Raw genomic sequence first — 17,614 nt, 5'->3', positions numbered from 1 at the left:
CACCAGCAGACAAGACCTGCCACAGGAACAGAAACATTAAATGCTGCTGAATAGTTTTTGAATCACCATCCAGCTGGTCCCATAAATTAGTGGTAATTTTCTGCACTGCAAGAGATGCTTTTGATTTCTGTATCTGCCTGATTTATTGTTGTTTAATTGCAGTTCTGCTAGCTAGTTAGGGAGCCATGTTGATGAGATCTAAAGGCAGTTCCACTTAACCATAAGGCAGGTAGTCATACAGAATGCTTTGTAGATGGGTATAGGTGACTAAGATGGAAAAGTTATCTTCAGGGCCCTGACAGGGACATGGAGCACCCTTTGAAGGGGGGAAGGAGGCAGCCCTACAGTTTCTCCTAAATTAGATTTAAAAAGTAGAAGCATGCTTCACATTGCAAATCAATGTTTATTTTACCACAGAACCATTATAATCTACGTGGTGAGCCACAGTGCATCTTCCCTAATCTATCCATACATTACAAGAGCACAATTTTCAAGGATACATATTTATACATCTGTTAACCACTTTGTCCCCATTATTTCATTTAAAGAATTAAACTATTTAGAAACTCTTTTGGACACATATACACACACAACAATCAATACATTTTTTTTCCAGAAATATAAAGTGCTGATGGTACATCATCGTTTTTTAGTCCCGCTGTTCCCGTTGGCGGACTTGTTGAAACTTTTACTCATTTGTGGAAAGTGCACGGTTGGAGTTCTTTCAGTCGGGCCATATAAACCTAAATTGCGGGCTGCAGTTGACTTTCGAAGGGGTTTGACGCTGGGGAAAGGGCTAAACACTTGTAATTTAGGATTGCTGGCTTGGGAAGATTTAGCCAATGTTCCACTGTCACTGGATAAACTAGGTGATTCTGATAAGTGTGTTGGGCAGGACTGATTGGACATTGGCTCAGCATCAGGTTTGTTATTTTGGGTTAGTTCCAGTGCTTCTAATTTCAGCTGAACCACTGACATATTTGCATTGGTGTCCTTGTAAAGTGCCTCAGCTGACTGTCCATCAGCTTTCCGAATAGTCCTGTTATCCAAGCCACTTCCCTCTCTTTCCCCCAAATCAGAATTGCTTGGAGGGTCCTCCTTTGCACTGCAGCTATTTGGTTTGCAGCCTTCACTCTGCTCTTCTATGAGTCCTATGGTATCCCCATAGCCCAGCTGGTATTTGGCTCTAGCTATGTTCTTTCGATGTACTCGGATGTGAGTGCGCCAGGGAGAGTTGAGTTTCGTTTTAAGATCTTCATGGGGAATGGGTGACATTTTGCCCCCTGTGTGACTTGGGATATGAATGACCGCATTCTTGGCAGCTCTATTGGTCGCCCTCATCTTCTTTCCTAAAAGAAGGTGGTTTATCACTGGAGAATGGTTTACCTGAGAGGGGAGAAGACTGGTAACTGGCCCTTTGTCTGAAAGAAAAAGTGAAAAAAAATTACAGTCTTAAAGAACAAAAACAAATCATTACATCAGTGATCACCCACCAATCAAACAGTCTTGATGCTGTTTCTTGTGATGATTTGTAGGACCGACCCTAGTGGAAACTGAATTCCTCTAACACTATAGTGCATCTTCAAGTCAAAAACAGAGCGGAAAAGTATGGTAAAAGCTTTCCCTCATCTCACCTCCTTTCTTACTGTTACTAGTTTAGGAATTAACTACTGCTAAGATAATAGATATATGGAAACTGGTTCTATCATTTTAGGAATTGCAGGTGGGAGCATGACAGGAGGTGGGGCACTGTGAAAATGTGGAAAGTATTGCCAATATGATTTTGCTTTGTATTTGTTTAGAGCTGAGCATAGCCCTGCACAGGGCTTTTTACTCTTATAGGGTACCTATACCTGCTACAATACAAAGGTTAACATTAACCTTGGCCTTAGCGAGTCCCTCATCTCTTAGATTCTTCCTTCAATATCGAGAGGCAATTCAGTCACACAGGCCTCTCCTTGAGCAGAGGTCTGGAAAATGCACCAATTTATTTTTAATAGACATCTGTCCATGCTGAACTGGAACCAGGACAAACTAGCTTATTATTTCCATCAGAACTTCCGATTTTACCAGAGTGACAGACTCAGAATTAGTGTGTTAAAACTATAAATTAGCCCATTAATCATGATTAGCAAAATCAGAAAGGGTTTGGCAATCATTGGAAATGAGGATCTTACTATTGCATTGTTTCAGTTTGGCCAGAGCTTCTGTTTGCACTCGATGCATCACCAGTATTTTAAAAATAAGTATTTTTTCCCCTTTCATGTGAATGTAACGATCACGAAACCTGCTAGACTGACTGTTCTGGGGACTAAAATCCTCCATGTACAGAATAGGTATAGCACTAATGGAACAAACTTTCCCACAGTGGCCCATCAATGTGTTTCAACTGTGACTTGGAGGGACCACCTCTAGCAGTGAGATGGGAGTTCCGTCTCCATGCCTATTAAAATCCTCAGCCTGTCTGCTGATGCTGCCCCCAAGGTTGCCAATCAGTGCCAATTGTGGTAGTAGTTTTTATCATGTGGATCTCTCTCCATGAGGAAATGGACTGGGAACAAACTCATTTCCCACATACTCACTACCATCCTGGACTGGATTTGAACTGTCAATCTTGGAGCTACAATTGACTATTTGGTGACGCAGTTCCCTTGACTTCAACAAACTGATTTAAATGGAGCTATGGCAATTTACACCAGCTGAGGATCTACCCCTTGGTTCTTAAAGTATATTATTGTCATTTCTTTAACAATGTATAAGTATTGTCAAGTCCAAGGATGCCGCAGATTTTAACACGTTCAGCAGTGAAACCAATGTGATATACCCAGATAGCAAAGACATTTTTAGATACCATTATTCAGCTGGTCCCTGGGACCTAACAAGATCCCAGGGTCGTCATCTTCAGACCCTGATAAAAGAAAAACAAAGAAATCATCTTATATACGATTTGTTTGTACGAAATTGCTTCTGCCATATCACTAATGTATTGTATTGCAAGTTCATTCATTCTCTTTTGTCCTCTCTCTACATATGAATAATTTAAAGACACAAAAAACATTTATGCCTCTCTTTTCAGATAGTGAAGTTGGCTTGTAAAGAATAAAGGGGAAGAGCATGTTCTGATACATTACCTGCTCTGATATACACCTGATGAACCTGCTGCTGCTGCTTCTTCTTTATTCGGGAATACTGCCTTTTCAATGCATTAATGTCAGTGGTCATACGCTCCATCATCATACTGTTAAAAGCAGCATGGTATTCACTTCTACAGGAGTCTATTGCCCCTGGACTTAGTTCCGCAATGTTACTAGACCCCAAACTCTGTTCTTCATTCTGATCTGTACACAGTCGGAAAAAGGGAGGGGGAAGAATACATCAGAATTTTCTGTGCTCTACTAATCATTAACCAAGGAAATGCACGAGGAAATGACATGCCCAACTCCTGTTATTTTAACTACACTGTGTAATAAAAACAGCTATTATAACTGTATTATAATATAAGTCTAAATATTTAACTTAGTATAATTTATTAAACCTTGCAATATACCTTAAACATATAAACTGAATTTCTTGTTTGCATAAAACACATACAGCACAGTCACTAAAGTGGGCATTTCACATGACCAAGTAGTAAACAAAGATTCTCAGTTACAAAGTGATTAGAAGTTGAGGCCACCACTCCATGAACTGATATGTAACTCTGTTACAGTCAAACTAGTCATTTGGTCAAATGTGACTGACTATCTGACAGAGATCAGCAAGGAGGGAGGGAGCAGCAGAATCATCAGGCGTGGGGGCAAGTGGAAGAGGCAGGCTGCTAGGGAGTTTGTATCATCAAAGAGTGGCAGAGCAACAGGAGCAGCACAACTTATTTTCCCAGCTGTTTCTGATGTGCCGCTAAAATGGCAATTCAGAGTCAAAGGGATAACTTATTTCATAGGATGTTTGTTTGGATTAGGTCTAGTTTGAAATAACGGTTTAACATTCTGAGTAAGTGTCAGTCTGAGGCAGCAGCTGGAGACTTGCCGTCCTCCAAGAAAAGAAAGAAAACAACATCAAACTGAGAATTCTAGCATACAGATCTCGGCAAATACAAGCAGAAGGAATGGTGAAATTAAATCCAACAGAAATAGTTTATTGTAAAGAGGCAGACAGCATAACTGTAACCATTCCACTTGTAGGCAAAGGCCTGGGAGATCCAAGGAAGATTTTTGGTGTTACCTGAACAATAATAAAAATTAACAATATTATTGGCTGCCAATCAGGGACACCAAGAAGGTTTTTCTTGTAACCACTCCTGTGCATCTCAAGAACTATTGAAAGAAAATGATATAAAACCTGAGAAAGTTGTATCTTTGAGAGAAAATTTCAGAGAGAATCCTCCAGTGGGGATCACAAAAATCAGACTCTAAACCTATTATATCACATATAGGAAAGCTATTTTAGGTAAAACGTTAGGTTTCTAAAATGTATTAGAATTTTGCTGTCCTTATGAGGCTTGCACAGTAGGACTCATGGTACTGAGTGAAAGATTGAGGGATATGAAAATAGAATCAATGAATTTTTGTATAATACTCTGAAACATATCAAAATAGTTTTCTATAAAATTTGTTATTTATAGAATAAATGATGGTGTGGAATGGTATAAAGGTTTTACGAGGGTGGGGTGGGGATGACCTGCATAACTCACTCATGGATACTGATGCTATATAAACACATGGTAACAAAAAACAGGATTTTTTTTTTTTAAGTTAGACTCTTAAGGCCATATTTCATTATCTTTGGGATTCTCAAAAGTGCTAAGCACCTAACAGCTCCTAGTCAGCTTAGTTTTAGGATTTTTTGGGTAATAATCGTGGCTAAAATCTTTATTCCACACCACCACGTATTGTACACACACAGACGTTCAATTTAGTAGGCAGAGTATCCAAAGATTGCACAGCAAGTTACAGAAGATCCATAATGGTCTCTGCATACAATTCAAACTACAACTTTCATAATTTCAATTAACCTGCAGGTGAATCAAGCTCACACAAATTGGACTGCATAATTCAGAACGAACTGAAGTTGCATTTACCTTTGATTTGTTTTTGGTACTTCTGTAGCTCTGGTGCCAAGAGCCCACTGAATGGTCCAAGGCAGCCAACTGCATTGGCAACTGAATCTTCATCATCCAGGTCATTCTCCTCATCACTATCTCTGGTTCTGCCTAGCCTTCTGCCAAATGGAAACAAATGGAAAAGAAAGCAGATCTTAGATACATCAGTGCATTAATTACTAATTGATCATTACTAAATGCCTTCATCTATTTTAGATGTGCAATGGAAAAAGCAACTGTATTAGCCTCTCTGCTGTACAGACGAATAGTGGCTATATTAGACTACAGGGAATAAAAGATTTTTCTGGATGTATTACAGACTTACCCTGAAACTGAAGTTGATTTTACTGCTGCAGGGAATGGAGTAATGTTGTATGTATATTTCTCCCTTAATTCTGCCAGTTGTGGAAAAGGAAACTGAGCCATGGAATAAACGGTCTAGAAAAAGAAATGCACCTTTTAAAATTGTGCTGTTAACAATGGTCCCACTAAAAACTGCAGCACTGTACAGATTTCATAGGCTTGCAGGATTAAACACTGCACATTCACATGTAGAAAAGGAAACATGAAAGGTCTGATTTTATGATGCAATCGACACTTCCTCAAGGAAAAACAAAGAATGACTCACTAGAAAAATACATAGTCCAAAGAAGAAACATACATAACTGGTAACATGAGAGCTAGTGTATAAGCATATGCCTGTACAATGGTTTGTGTGTCTCAAAGAAATACCTCCTGGGTATATAGGATATTTTGAAAGAGACAGTTTATGAAAATGTGGTTTCTGACATGATTGTTCACTTGCCCTAATACAAGAAGGTCAGATCCTTTCAACTACTGTATTTATTTAGCATCACTTCTAATCCACTCACTACCAGCAATTTACAAAAACCTCAAACACTGATTTACATTAGAAATTACTAAAAAAAATTGTCATTAAAACAAAAAGCAAACAAAACATATGGCAGGTCACACACTTAGCAAGAGCCTCTAGGTGCTTTTGTAATACAAATAATAATTATAGCAGACTTACAGATGTTGTTTGCAGAGGCAGTGGAGAATAAATACAATGGAACATTTATAATGCATTTTAACTGATGGCACAATAGTAAAAGATTGGAAAACAAAACTTAGGGAAAGTTACCCACAACAGAAATTCCGCTTGTAAAAGCATCGAATTCATTATCTATATTGAGGCTGAGAAAGACACTGAATAGTTAATTAGTTTTCAGTGCTCCTCTTTAATTTGTGTTTTCTCCACCTGCCTAGATAATTACAGTTTCTCAATCCCTGGGAGTGAAATTCTGCCTCCACTCAAGTCAATACGAGTTTTGCCATTGACTTCAATGGGACCAAGATTTTACCCCTATTTATTATTAATGGATTCCAAAGGGGAGCATGGATCGACATTCATGTCGTGCTCCCCATCAGTACCCGGCTCTAACCAGTGGTGGATGAATCCTGGTCATGTGCCACCTGTGGCAAGTTGGGCACATTCTAAGAAGAAAAATGGATTCCAACTACATCTACTGCTGATGGAAGTGAGTATCAGGTTTTCCCTGCTCTTCCTGTACTGCTCTGCTCAAGTGACAAACAAGGGCTGACCCCATCAGAAACACCATAAGGTAGATCCTCAGCTAAGGTTGCCAGCCCTCCAGGATTGTCCTAGAGTCTCCAGGAATTAAAGATTAATGTTTAAATAAATAGGTCATGTGATGAAACCTCCATGAATACGTCCAGCCAAAACTGGCAACCCTATCCTCAGCTGGTGTAAACTGTCACAGGCCCATTGACATAAATGGAGTTATGACAGTTTACACCAGCTGAGGATCTGCCCCCATGAGTCTCAGAGAAGGAAATCCCAACACTTCCTCAGCCATGAAAATCATAGCCAAACAGGAAGATCTTTGGCAACACAAGTTTTATCAGAGTCCAGACAAACTCTGATCTTGTTGCATCATAGCATAAAACTTCTCAACATTAACATTAAGTGAAGCTTGATAGAGTTCTACTACGTAGTGACCAGAGAGGGGCTGAAAGAATATAGATTTTTAAAACAGACAAGGAATCACATTAGTAGGAATTCTACTTTGAAAGGTAACTGCTTCTCAAGGGTGATAAAAGAATATGGTTGCAGTGTGGACCGATAACAAATTGGCAGCCATTAAGTTATCTTTGACGGTAACTAAGGACCTGATCCAAAACCCATTGAAATCAATGGAAATTTTTCCAGTGACTTCAAAGGGTTTTGGAACAGGCCCTAAGTGCCTGATCCTGCAGGATATTGAGAAATTCCTGTAAGTTGCTGAACATCCTCTACTCAAGGTCTTATTAATAGTAATGTTGGATCTGCAAGTATGTTTGGCATGCATAGCAGATACGAAAGAATGGTACTGCACTTCAATATAAAATTTGAAATAAGATTATTTGGCAAGCTAGCATTATTCTGTCCATTATCAGAGTAATAAAAATGTTTCTGCAATTAAAAAAAAAAAATCCAGTAAACACTTGTATTTAGTAAAACCAATAATCCCCTTACGTGTCTGATATCCAAACAGAGCAGCCCTTAAGATTTGAAATAAAAGTGAATATAAATAAAAGTGAAATGGATTTTATTGATTTGGTTGCCCAAGTGGAGATAAATGCAAGTAAACAAAACATAATGACAAATGTACTGAATTTTAAAATTCTTTCACTTTTAATCATTTTCTGATTAATGGAATTTGTGGCAGACACATTGTGTGGTGGCATCTGTCACATTCTGGGGTGCAATCCAGACCACGGAGAGGTTGTGTCACCACGTGCCCTACAACCTTGGGCGTCTCACAATGCTCTGCTGTTGTAGCTCCCCTCCTGGGCCGCTCACAACGAGCTAAACAGCATGCAGGTCACACCCTGAGTGTCTGTGTATAGCTGCAGTCCTGGTCCAGCAACAATGACTCCAGCAGCCTGTCAGCAACACACCAGTCACACTCTGGCTTCCACCAGCCTTGGTTACTACCTGCAGGGTGACCTCAACACAGTCCCAGTCCCAAATTTCCCCCAAAACATGTGTTCTGCAATCTCTAGCCCCCTTCTGGACAGTCCAGATAGTAGAGGTTCATTGCCCCTGTAGGGGGTCAATATTCAACCACCAACTACTTTGAATGGAGTTACCAAACAGCTTGGTTTAAATACAACATTGGATTAGTTTAGCTTGAAAAATAAAAAGTTTATTTAACTACAAAGAGATAGATTTTAAGTAAGTATAAGACACTGAACTCAGAAATGCTTACAAGAGAAATAAAGATAAAACGCTGTGACCGAATGCACCCCTGTATTCACACCCTACACACTACTGTAACCATCTTTGTACAAAATATGCCTTGTGGGGTATCATTTGAAAACTAATAACTCGCTGGTCAACAATCTCATGGTGAAATGTATGTACAAAATGCCTATTAAGAGTTATGAACATAAGCTGAAATTATGACTCAATGTGTTTACTAGCCAAGTCTGGGGAGTGGGTGAATCACTGTCTCAAAGACAAGGGACAAGCTGACACTCTAGTCAGGCGTCATCAAAGCTGATGGGAAATCACCTGTCAAGTGGCCATTCTTTGGCAACGAAGGGGGGCAGGAACAAATAAATCTGCATTTTAGCAAGCAACCACGTGGAATCTCTTTCACCACGAGACTTCATGTCTCCATTCTCACAGCAGGAAGGAACTTTATCTAGGGCATTGGTTTTCAATTTTCATTCATTTGCGGACCCCTAAAAAAATGCAAATGGAGGTGCGGACCCATTTGGAAATCTTAGATATAATCTGTGGACCCCAGGTTGAAAACTATTGTTCTATGGTAATGACAACCTTTTGCAGACTTCTTACCAGGGGCGGCTCTATGTTTTTTGCCGCCCCAAGCACGGCAGGCAGACGGCTTTCGGTGGCATGCCTGCGCGTGGTCCGCTGGTCACGCAGATTCAGGGGCATGCCTGCGGGAGGTCCGCCGGTGCCGCACCATCAGCGTCCCCGCCGCCGAAGCCACGGGACCGGTGGACCTCCCACAGGCACGCAGCTGAAAGCTGCCTGCCTGCCGCCCTCACAGCGACTGGCAGGCCGCCCCCCGTGGCTTGCCGCCCCAGGCATGCGCTTGCTGCGCTGGTGCCTGGAGCAGCCCTTGCTTCTTACACATAGTCCACGGACCCTCCAGGGGTCTGCAGACCACATGTTGAAAACCGCTGATTTAAAGGTAACCCTCAGGAAAATGCATTTCAAAGGGTGACTCAACTATAAAAGTGGAGGGCAAAAACACCCCAGGGTCTCTCTTTCTATCTTCCCCCCCATCCTTTCACTGAAGACAACAAAGGAACCAGCCCTTTGACTTCACGGGGGGAGGTCCCAATCTGATAATTTGGTCAGCAGTGTTGCTGGGAATATGTGCAGTAGCGTAGCTAGGGGGGGAGCGGGGCAGTGGCCGCTCTCCCACTGAGCACAAGTGGCACCTTTTCAATTTCTTGGTGCCTTTTTAATTTTTACTCACCGGGCGGCGCTCCGGGTCTTTGGCAGCACTTCGGCTTCGGGTCCTTCACTCGCTCCGGGTGTGTTCAGCGGCACTGAAGGACCCGCCGCCGAAATGCCACTGAAGACCCGCAAAGCGAGTGAAGGACCCGCTGCCGAAATGCCGCCGAAGACCCGGAGCGCCACCCCATCAGTAAAAGCACCGCCGGGTGGGTAAAAGCGCCACAGTGGGTGGCGCCTTTTTTTGTGATCGCTCCCCCTGTTCGCTCCACCTGGCTACGTCACTGAATATGTGCTGAGGATTTTACCTTGAACCAAGTCTAGCCTATTAAGTTTAGCTACTCGAAAGTGTTTATCACATTCCAGGGTATTGCCAATCAACTTTGATGATATCTGGCTAGAGGCGTTAGCTTGTCCTTTGGCTTTGAGAAACTGGTTTACATCCTCTTGCTGTCCTGAGGACCCTGTTTCCTACTTACATGTAAACTGAGGTAAACATACATTCCTTTGTTTAGGATAGACCTGTTTAGCAATGTCTGCCTAGTCAGGGCTACCTGGGTCTGAACATGTGCTACCAACATCATACAGGGGAATTCATAACTTTACATATAATGTTACTACATACATTCCACCATGATATTATTGGCCAGTGAGTTATTAGTTTTCAAATGATACCTCACAAGGCATATTTTGCAAAAAGATTATTACAATAGTGTGTAGAGTGTGAATACAGAGGTGCATTTGGTCACAGCATCAGTACATCATCCTTTGCAATGATATTGCTCAGCTTGTAACTACCTAATTCAGCAGCAGCTAAAGTTTCTCTGCTTTCATGTGTACAATTATTCAGAACTTCCACACTCCATTAGAAACTGATATTAAGAGTAAAAGACTGTAAATGAAACATTGTTTCAGAGCATTTTTAAAAGTATGACTTTTACCCATTTTGAAAATAAGTGGCTTCTCAAAGCCAGGAATTTTGAAATTTCTCATTAGCTCTGGGAGGAACTCTTGGTTTGTATGTTTTTCCTGTGCTATAGTCATTGACATTTTGATCTGAAGGCAAAATGGTCTCAATTAAGATAAAAGTAAATTCTGAATGGTTTCTAAATATCTGTTCATGACTCTGTGCTTAATGCACAAAGAATGTCACAAAATTGATTCAATGCCAAGTCCTTCCTGACAGAGGAGGAAAAATATGTTTGTCCAGATGCGCTGATGCAAGCAATTAGAAGCAGGAGTTGGAACATTCATAGCTGGATTAGAAAAAGAGGACAAGTGGTGCAGTAGACCAGGTTTTGGCATTAAGAAACTTTTATACCTTGAGGTATGTGCACATACCTCAGGTCAGAAGAATGCCCCCAAAATCCCACAGCATGAAGTGAAGCTTTCCCATTAGATGAAACTATAGAACCTTCCTGCAACTGTGAAAAAGAAATGTTCTCTGGGCCCCAAACAGTGATACTGCTCAAATCTACCAGACTAAGGCTATGTCTGCACTACCACTGGATCGATGCTCTGGCGATTGATGCACCAGGGGTCGATTTAGCATGTCTAGTGAAGACCCGCTAAATTGATGGCAGAGTGCTCTCCGGTCGACCCCGATACTCCACCAGGAACGAGAAGAGTAAGGTAAGTTGACGGGAGAGTGTCTCCTGTTGACCCAGCACGGTATAGACACTGCAGTAAATCGATCTAAGCTACGTTAACTCCAGCTACGTTATTCACGTAGCTGGAGTTGCGTAACTTAGGTCAACTTACCGCAGTAGTGTAGACATAGTCTAAGAAATTTTGTGGTTGTGGGGTGAGGGGGGAAATCATCTCCAGCCCAACATATCTACCCATTTTTGTTTGATCACAATCACACCTTCCTGCTTTTTCACTATATCCCTCAATTCCCTCCCCATGAAGAAAGAACTCTAGATCTGTCTGGAATTCATCTCTATTCTTTATGTCAGTAGCCTTTCCAGGCAACATATTCCATATGGTTGTTATCCTTTATGTGAAACAGTTCTGCTCAACTCTTCCATTTGCTCCTAGTTTCCAAAGTTTTAATTTATGCCCCATGATACACACTCGCCACTCCCTCTCCCTTTTTTCTATTATCTCTTCTCCTTCCAGAAGAGAATGTTTAAAAAATACCCCAGACTTTTGTATGAATTTCACTACTTTCAAGAAGCAAGCGTTGTTATAAAGGTGTTAAGACAACTTGGCAGGCTAACACAAATTGTTGCAGATACTTGGCATGCAGCCTTGTGCCAAACCTCAGAACTAAGGTGTTTATTAACAGACCAATAATATTGTATTTGTTTAACTTCTAGTCCTAAAAATGCTATTTTGTCTATTATTTAAAACTTGTGGAACTGATGCTCACTTTCCTAAATTGTTTAATCTGAAAAAGGAGTTTACTTTGGGACTTGTTTGCTCCTCCAGTCTAGCTCCTCCTACCACCATCAGACAAAAACCTCACCCCTGAAGAGTCAAATTTCCAAAAACTTGCTTACTTGCTGAGCCCTATGTGTATGCATATTCTCCATGCAAGAGAAATAGTTTTTTTTTTTTTTTTAAAGGAGTGGCTGGGTGTACACAGAATATGTGCATATGGAGATAGGTGGAAGAGTACAGTGATTCTCAACCAGGGTTCACAGAGGTCTTCCAGGGGGTACATCAACTCATCTAGATATTTGCCTAGTTTTACAACAGGCTACATAAAAAGCACTAGTGAAACCAGTACAAACTAAAATTTCATACAATTACTTGTTTATAGTGCTCTATATACTATACACTGAAATCTAAGTACACTATTTATATTACCATTGATTTATTTTATAATTATATGGTAAAAATGAGAAAGTAAGCAATTTTTCAGTAATAGTGTGCTCTGACACTTTTGTATTTTTATGTCTGATTTTGTAAGCAAGTCATTTTTAAGGTGAAACTTGGGGGCACGCAAGACAAATCAGTCTCCTAATAGGGGTACAGTAGTCTGGAAAGGTTGAGAGCCACTGGAATAGTAGGTGCAGAGACTAACTGTCCTTATTGAAATGATTGGGAAAACCAAACGGATTACAGTACTATAGCCCAACCTTTCCCTTCTCCCCCCATCAAAAAAACAACCCTCAACATTTGTTAGACAAGTGTTCACTATATTTCCAATTTGGTAAAACACCTTTCAAGAATGTAGGAGCATCACTCCCAAACACATTTCTGGCTACTCCTCTGAAGATGCTGAAAACAATCTGCAACACTGATTCCAGTTAACAATCTTGGTCCTTTCAATACACTGGTTCAGGAACGCCTGCAAAAAATTTTCCACAGAGAATGGCCCAGGACTCCCACCACCTCTCTCCTGGCAGGCTCCCCCTTGTGGGCATATACCACCCCTCCTGAAGCTGTCACTGAGCGAGTTCTGTGGGCAGAGCAGAGGGGACACTAGCTACTGGAAGAGGAGTGAAGCTGGGCAGGCCCCAGAGGGAGAGGGGGAGCCCCTGTTGCGGGAACAGGCCTCATAGCAACAGCAAGGAAGGGCAGTGCTGGCCACTTCACTACCCACTCAGGTTTGGCCCTGCAGCCCTCTGTCCAAACCTGAGCAGCACTGAGCAAGTTGCAATGCCACTCAGTTCTGGCACTGTAAACCCCAACCCCATCCTGATGGAGGGGTCCTGGGACCAAAGCTGAGTGGTGCTGCAACCCCCTGTACCAGGTCACACCACCACTCACTCAACTTTGGTCCCATGGTCCCCCTGTCATGATGGAGGGGCCACGGGGCCAAACCTGAGCAGGAGGTGAGGCAGCCAGCACTGCTCCTCCTCACTGCTGCCATTGGGAGGGCTCAACGCTGATGATTTGGCACCCATGCCAATGGTATGCACCACACAGGTGCCAGTGCACTGTTTTACTATTGTTTTTCATTTCTTCTTCTGTTTAGAGAAAAATTAGTTCAAGAAGTGCATTAAGACATACGACCAGGTGTGCTTTCTTTAATAGAGAGGTCATGGGAAAATTAAACGTGCTATTTACACTTTTCCCTTCAAAAGTATCAGAGCCTTGCTGGGAGAGGTTACAACATTAGCCTCTCCTAATGGTTATCAGCTACACAAGTATACACTTCACACTGTTTACCACTTTGGCTGAGATCAGAAGAAATTATTAAGTAAGTTAAATATAAAGGGAGAGTACCATTAATAATTACAACAGTTAAAAGACTATTCCATCCCTTCCTTTCCCTTAAGCCTACAGTTACCTGTGGTTTGTCTTCTATTATGCACAAACAGAAAGGAAAAGAAAAATCTGTCGCTCTGAGTCACTTTACCCACTTCAGGTCCACCAACGTTATTTTTGTGACACATGCCACATCTCGATTTTGTACTGTGCATCAAGCCCAGAATTGAGACATAATGAATACAGAGAAGGCAACAGCTTGAACTGGCATTCATCATTTCCTCGTCAGTATTTGACTTATGTTGAAAGGATCTGTAAAATCTATTTAAATATATATGTGGGCAATTCAGATAGTAAATTATCACTCTTTTTTTTAAAAAGGACACTAAAGCCAAATTATTCACCTCCTCCATCCCTAACACTTTCACAAGGAAAAAAGGAAGGTAAATTGTCCAAGATTACATATTGTTACAGTGATTCTCTGCTTCAACACTAAATTGGAGTTTGAAAGATGATTCTACTGTATAGTCAACAAGAACTCTCCGAATGAGTGCCAAAAACTTACCATAGGCTTCTTATTTTGAGACAATCTAATTTAAGATATTTAGAACCAGAACTTTTAAGTTAAGCCTCAACACAGCCTCCACTACTACAGTTGAATTATTCAGTCCCATAACTGCACCTATTTAGTCACTGAGGCCCTGATCCAGTATCATTAAAGTCAATGGGAGCTTTGCCACTGAGTTAAATGAGTGTAGGATCAAGCCCCTAGCTCCCAAGTTTATGAGTGCACACAGGTACTTAGGCTTCTAAATGAGTGCAACTGCAGGGGTAAGAAAAAATGTGTCTGCAATTTAGTACTCAAACTGCAAGTGTAAAACTGCATCTGCAATACTGAAGGCCTTTTTAAAAAAAACACACTTTAGGTTTCTGTTTATTATTCAATGACTTGGGGTTTAAGAAGGTAATTAGAGCAATCATCTACATTTTGTTTATACACCTCTACCCCGATATAACGCTGTCCTCAGGAGCCAAAAAATCTTACCGTGTTATAGGTGAAACCGCGTTATATCGAACTTGCTTTGATCCACCGGAGCGTGCAGGCCCCCCCCCCCCCCCGAGCGCTGCTTTACCACGTTATATCCGAATTCATGTTATATCGGGTTGCGTTATATCGGGGTAGAGGTATAATTCACAACAACAGTTCAATGGATTTTATTTTTTATTTTTTTTAAACAGAGGGATTTTTTTTTTCAGTTGAGCTAGTCAGCCACCCACAAAGTCTACTGAATACAAAGATTACATTGTAAAGAATATAATGTAAGACAGAAAAATTAGAAATAAAATACAGAGCATTATATAGCTCACAATTTAGATAAACCCATTGAGTGTAACGCACAAATATTTAATTGTTGACATTGCAGAAAGCAATTGACTGGCACCTCCTTGTCAAATGAGGTCTAGCTGTTTTCTACATCTAACTTATAATTGAGCGGTATTTTAGCTTTGACTGCTGATAATGTTTATGTATCTGCTCCACTGACAAGTTAGTTTGACAGTAGGGTGTTATCTTAATTTTTCTTCTTGAAACAACATTTTAACAAAAATCTCATCCTTTAGACACAGGAAGCTAAAGACTGTTGACAATATACAAATACACAAACAAGAATTACATCATTAAGCGCTGTTCACTAACCTGCATGAGTTCATTGCTGTCAATCAGGTTGTCTTCCAGCATCTCCTGGGTTAGTTTGCCCATAGTACTGTAGAATTCATCTGCAGTTTCACAGCATTCAATCTGCCTGTATCACAACACAAATTTTTCTGTGATCTAAACTAATTATACATTTCAAAGTGAACTGTATTCTCTGTAGGGTAATCATACAGAATATCCCCTATATTACTGACTTAAACCCTTCGGTTTATTGCAAAGAAAGCCACCATTATAAAAACTAGCAGATCACAAGAAGTTTTATACGATAAGGGGGATGAGTATGCACAGTTCACTGTACTGAGAGAGTAGGCCACTCTCACTCTGTGTTAGTGCATGTCAGGAATTCAAATATGGATTAACACATGAAACCCTTGATATGCTAGGAATGGCTGCCAGAGTCTAGTAGCAGAGCAGAGAAAGAGGGTATTTTTGGTAGGGAGATTATTTTTGTAAATTCAGTCTGAACACTGTGGATAGTATGGAGTGAAAAAGAAAAATCTGCAGTGCCGTAATCTGCCCGTCACTAGTGTTACGCACTCTTAGGGCCCTATCAAATTCATAGTCCATTTTAATCAATTTCACAGTCATAGGATTTTAAAAATCATAAATTTCATGATTTCAGCTATTTAAATCTGAAATTTAATGGTGTTGTAATTGTAGGGATCCTGACCCAACAAGGAGTGGGGGGGGGGGGGTGTCGCAAGGTTATTGTAGAGGGCGTTGCGGTACTGCTACCCTTACTTCTGTGCTGCTGCTGGCGGCAGTGCTGCCTTCAGAGCTGGGCAGCTGGAAAGCAGCAGTGGCTGGCTGGGAGGGAGCCCATCTCTGAAGGCAGAGCCACCAGAAGCAGCAGCACAGAAATAAGGATGCCATGGTATGATATCGCCACCCTTACTTCTGCGCTGCTGCCTGCAGAGCTGGGCCCTCAGCCAGCAGCCTCCACTCTCTGGCCGCCCTGCTCTGAAGGCAGCAATGCAGAAGTAAGGGTGGCATGGTATGGTATTGCCACCCTTACTTCTGCCCTGCTGCTAGGGGGATGCTTCCTTCAGAGCTGGGCGCCCAGCCAACAGTTGCCACCCTCCAGCCGTGAAGCTCTTAAGGCAGCGCAGAAGTGGGGGTGGCAATACCATGGCCCCCTAAAATAACTTTATGACCCCCCCGCAACTCCCTTTTGGGTCAGGACCCCCAATTTGAGAAACATGCGTCTCCCCTGTGAAATCTGTATAGTATAGGGTAAAAGCACACAAGAGATGAGATTTCACAGGAGGAAACCAGATTTCATGGTCCGTGATGTGTTTTTCATGGCCCTGAATTTGGTAGGGCCCTACACATGCTATATGGAAAGTTGTTGAACATTGCAGTTGTGAAGGCTATAAGGATTACATTTTTAATTTTAAAAGTTCCACAGAATTGCACTTTGTCAGCACAGCAGCACGTACTGTATAGAAAGCGTTATTTTTTAATGGAAGATGATGAGTCAGGCCTGTGACTAGACCCAAGTGTTGCTGTAATTACAGAAGTAGAAACTAAAAGTGCCAGGGAGCAGATTTTCAGGCTCATTTAGTATATGCGGTCAGGAGCAAATCACCTTAAGCAGGGTAAGTCCCCTGCTGAGACAGCAGCTCTCCCAAACATTATATACTGTTGTGTAAATGGGAGATGTATTCTTCCTGTGTGAAAGAAATTATGTGGAAAGAAAGGTAGAAATACACTTAACAGAGATATGAAGAGAAAAGAAAATGAATATGTGGATTTAAGTCACCAAGATGACATCAGAGAAATAGTTACAGGTGAATATTTTCATAAGTGACCAGTGATTTTGGGTGCCCAACTTGACACACCTTGAAAGGGCCTGATTTTCTACGGGCAGGTGCACAACGCTTTCTGGAATGCAGGCCCTTTGTTAGGTGTCTCAAATTGGACACCCCAAATCACTAGTCATTTTTGAAAATCTTAGGCACTGTTTCTACCAAGTCTAGTTTATTTTATATTACCTTTAACCATGTCAAAGTTAAACAAACAAACAAAACAAACAAACAAAGAGGACTTTACAAATCCCCTTACAAGCTGGCTATAGTATAGAGACTTTCCTGGATTTCTAAAGAATATAGACACACTCACTAAATTGCAATCTTATAGGGCA

The 17,614-nt window shown here is 41.3% G+C and overlaps 1 protein-coding gene across 2 annotated transcripts in view; it reads right to left on the bottom strand.

The window, feature by feature from the left end:
- Positions 1-393: 393 nt before the first annotated feature.
- The window catches only part of TBC1D30 (TBC1 domain family member 30), a 39,250-nt gene continuing 22,029 nt past the window's right edge, over positions 394-17,614 (bottom strand). Inside the window, exons 8-12 of one of the 2 annotated variants that reach the window (XM_065413973.1) lie at positions 15,454-15,559; positions 5,424-5,536; positions 5,078-5,217; positions 3,132-3,338; positions 394-1,421 (exon numbers count right to left, since the gene is read on the bottom strand). In XM_065413973.1, coding sequence (XP_065270045.1) covers positions 640-1,421; positions 3,132-3,338; positions 5,078-5,217; positions 5,424-5,536; positions 15,454-15,559 — 1,348 coding nt within the window. In that variant the 3' untranslated portion in view covers positions 394-639. The remainder of the gene's footprint in view (positions 1,422-3,131; positions 3,339-5,077; positions 5,218-5,423; positions 5,537-15,453; positions 15,560-17,614) is intronic. The other variant, XM_065413977.1, reaches the window with a different exon arrangement.

The sequence above is a fragment of the Emys orbicularis genome, chromosome 1, assembly GCF_028017835.1.
Source record: "Emys orbicularis isolate rEmyOrb1 chromosome 1, rEmyOrb1.hap1, whole genome shotgun sequence".
Lineage (NCBI taxonomy): Eukaryota > Metazoa > Chordata > Testudines > Emydidae > Emys > Emys orbicularis.
This window is presented reverse-complemented; position numbering and strand designations above follow the sequence as displayed.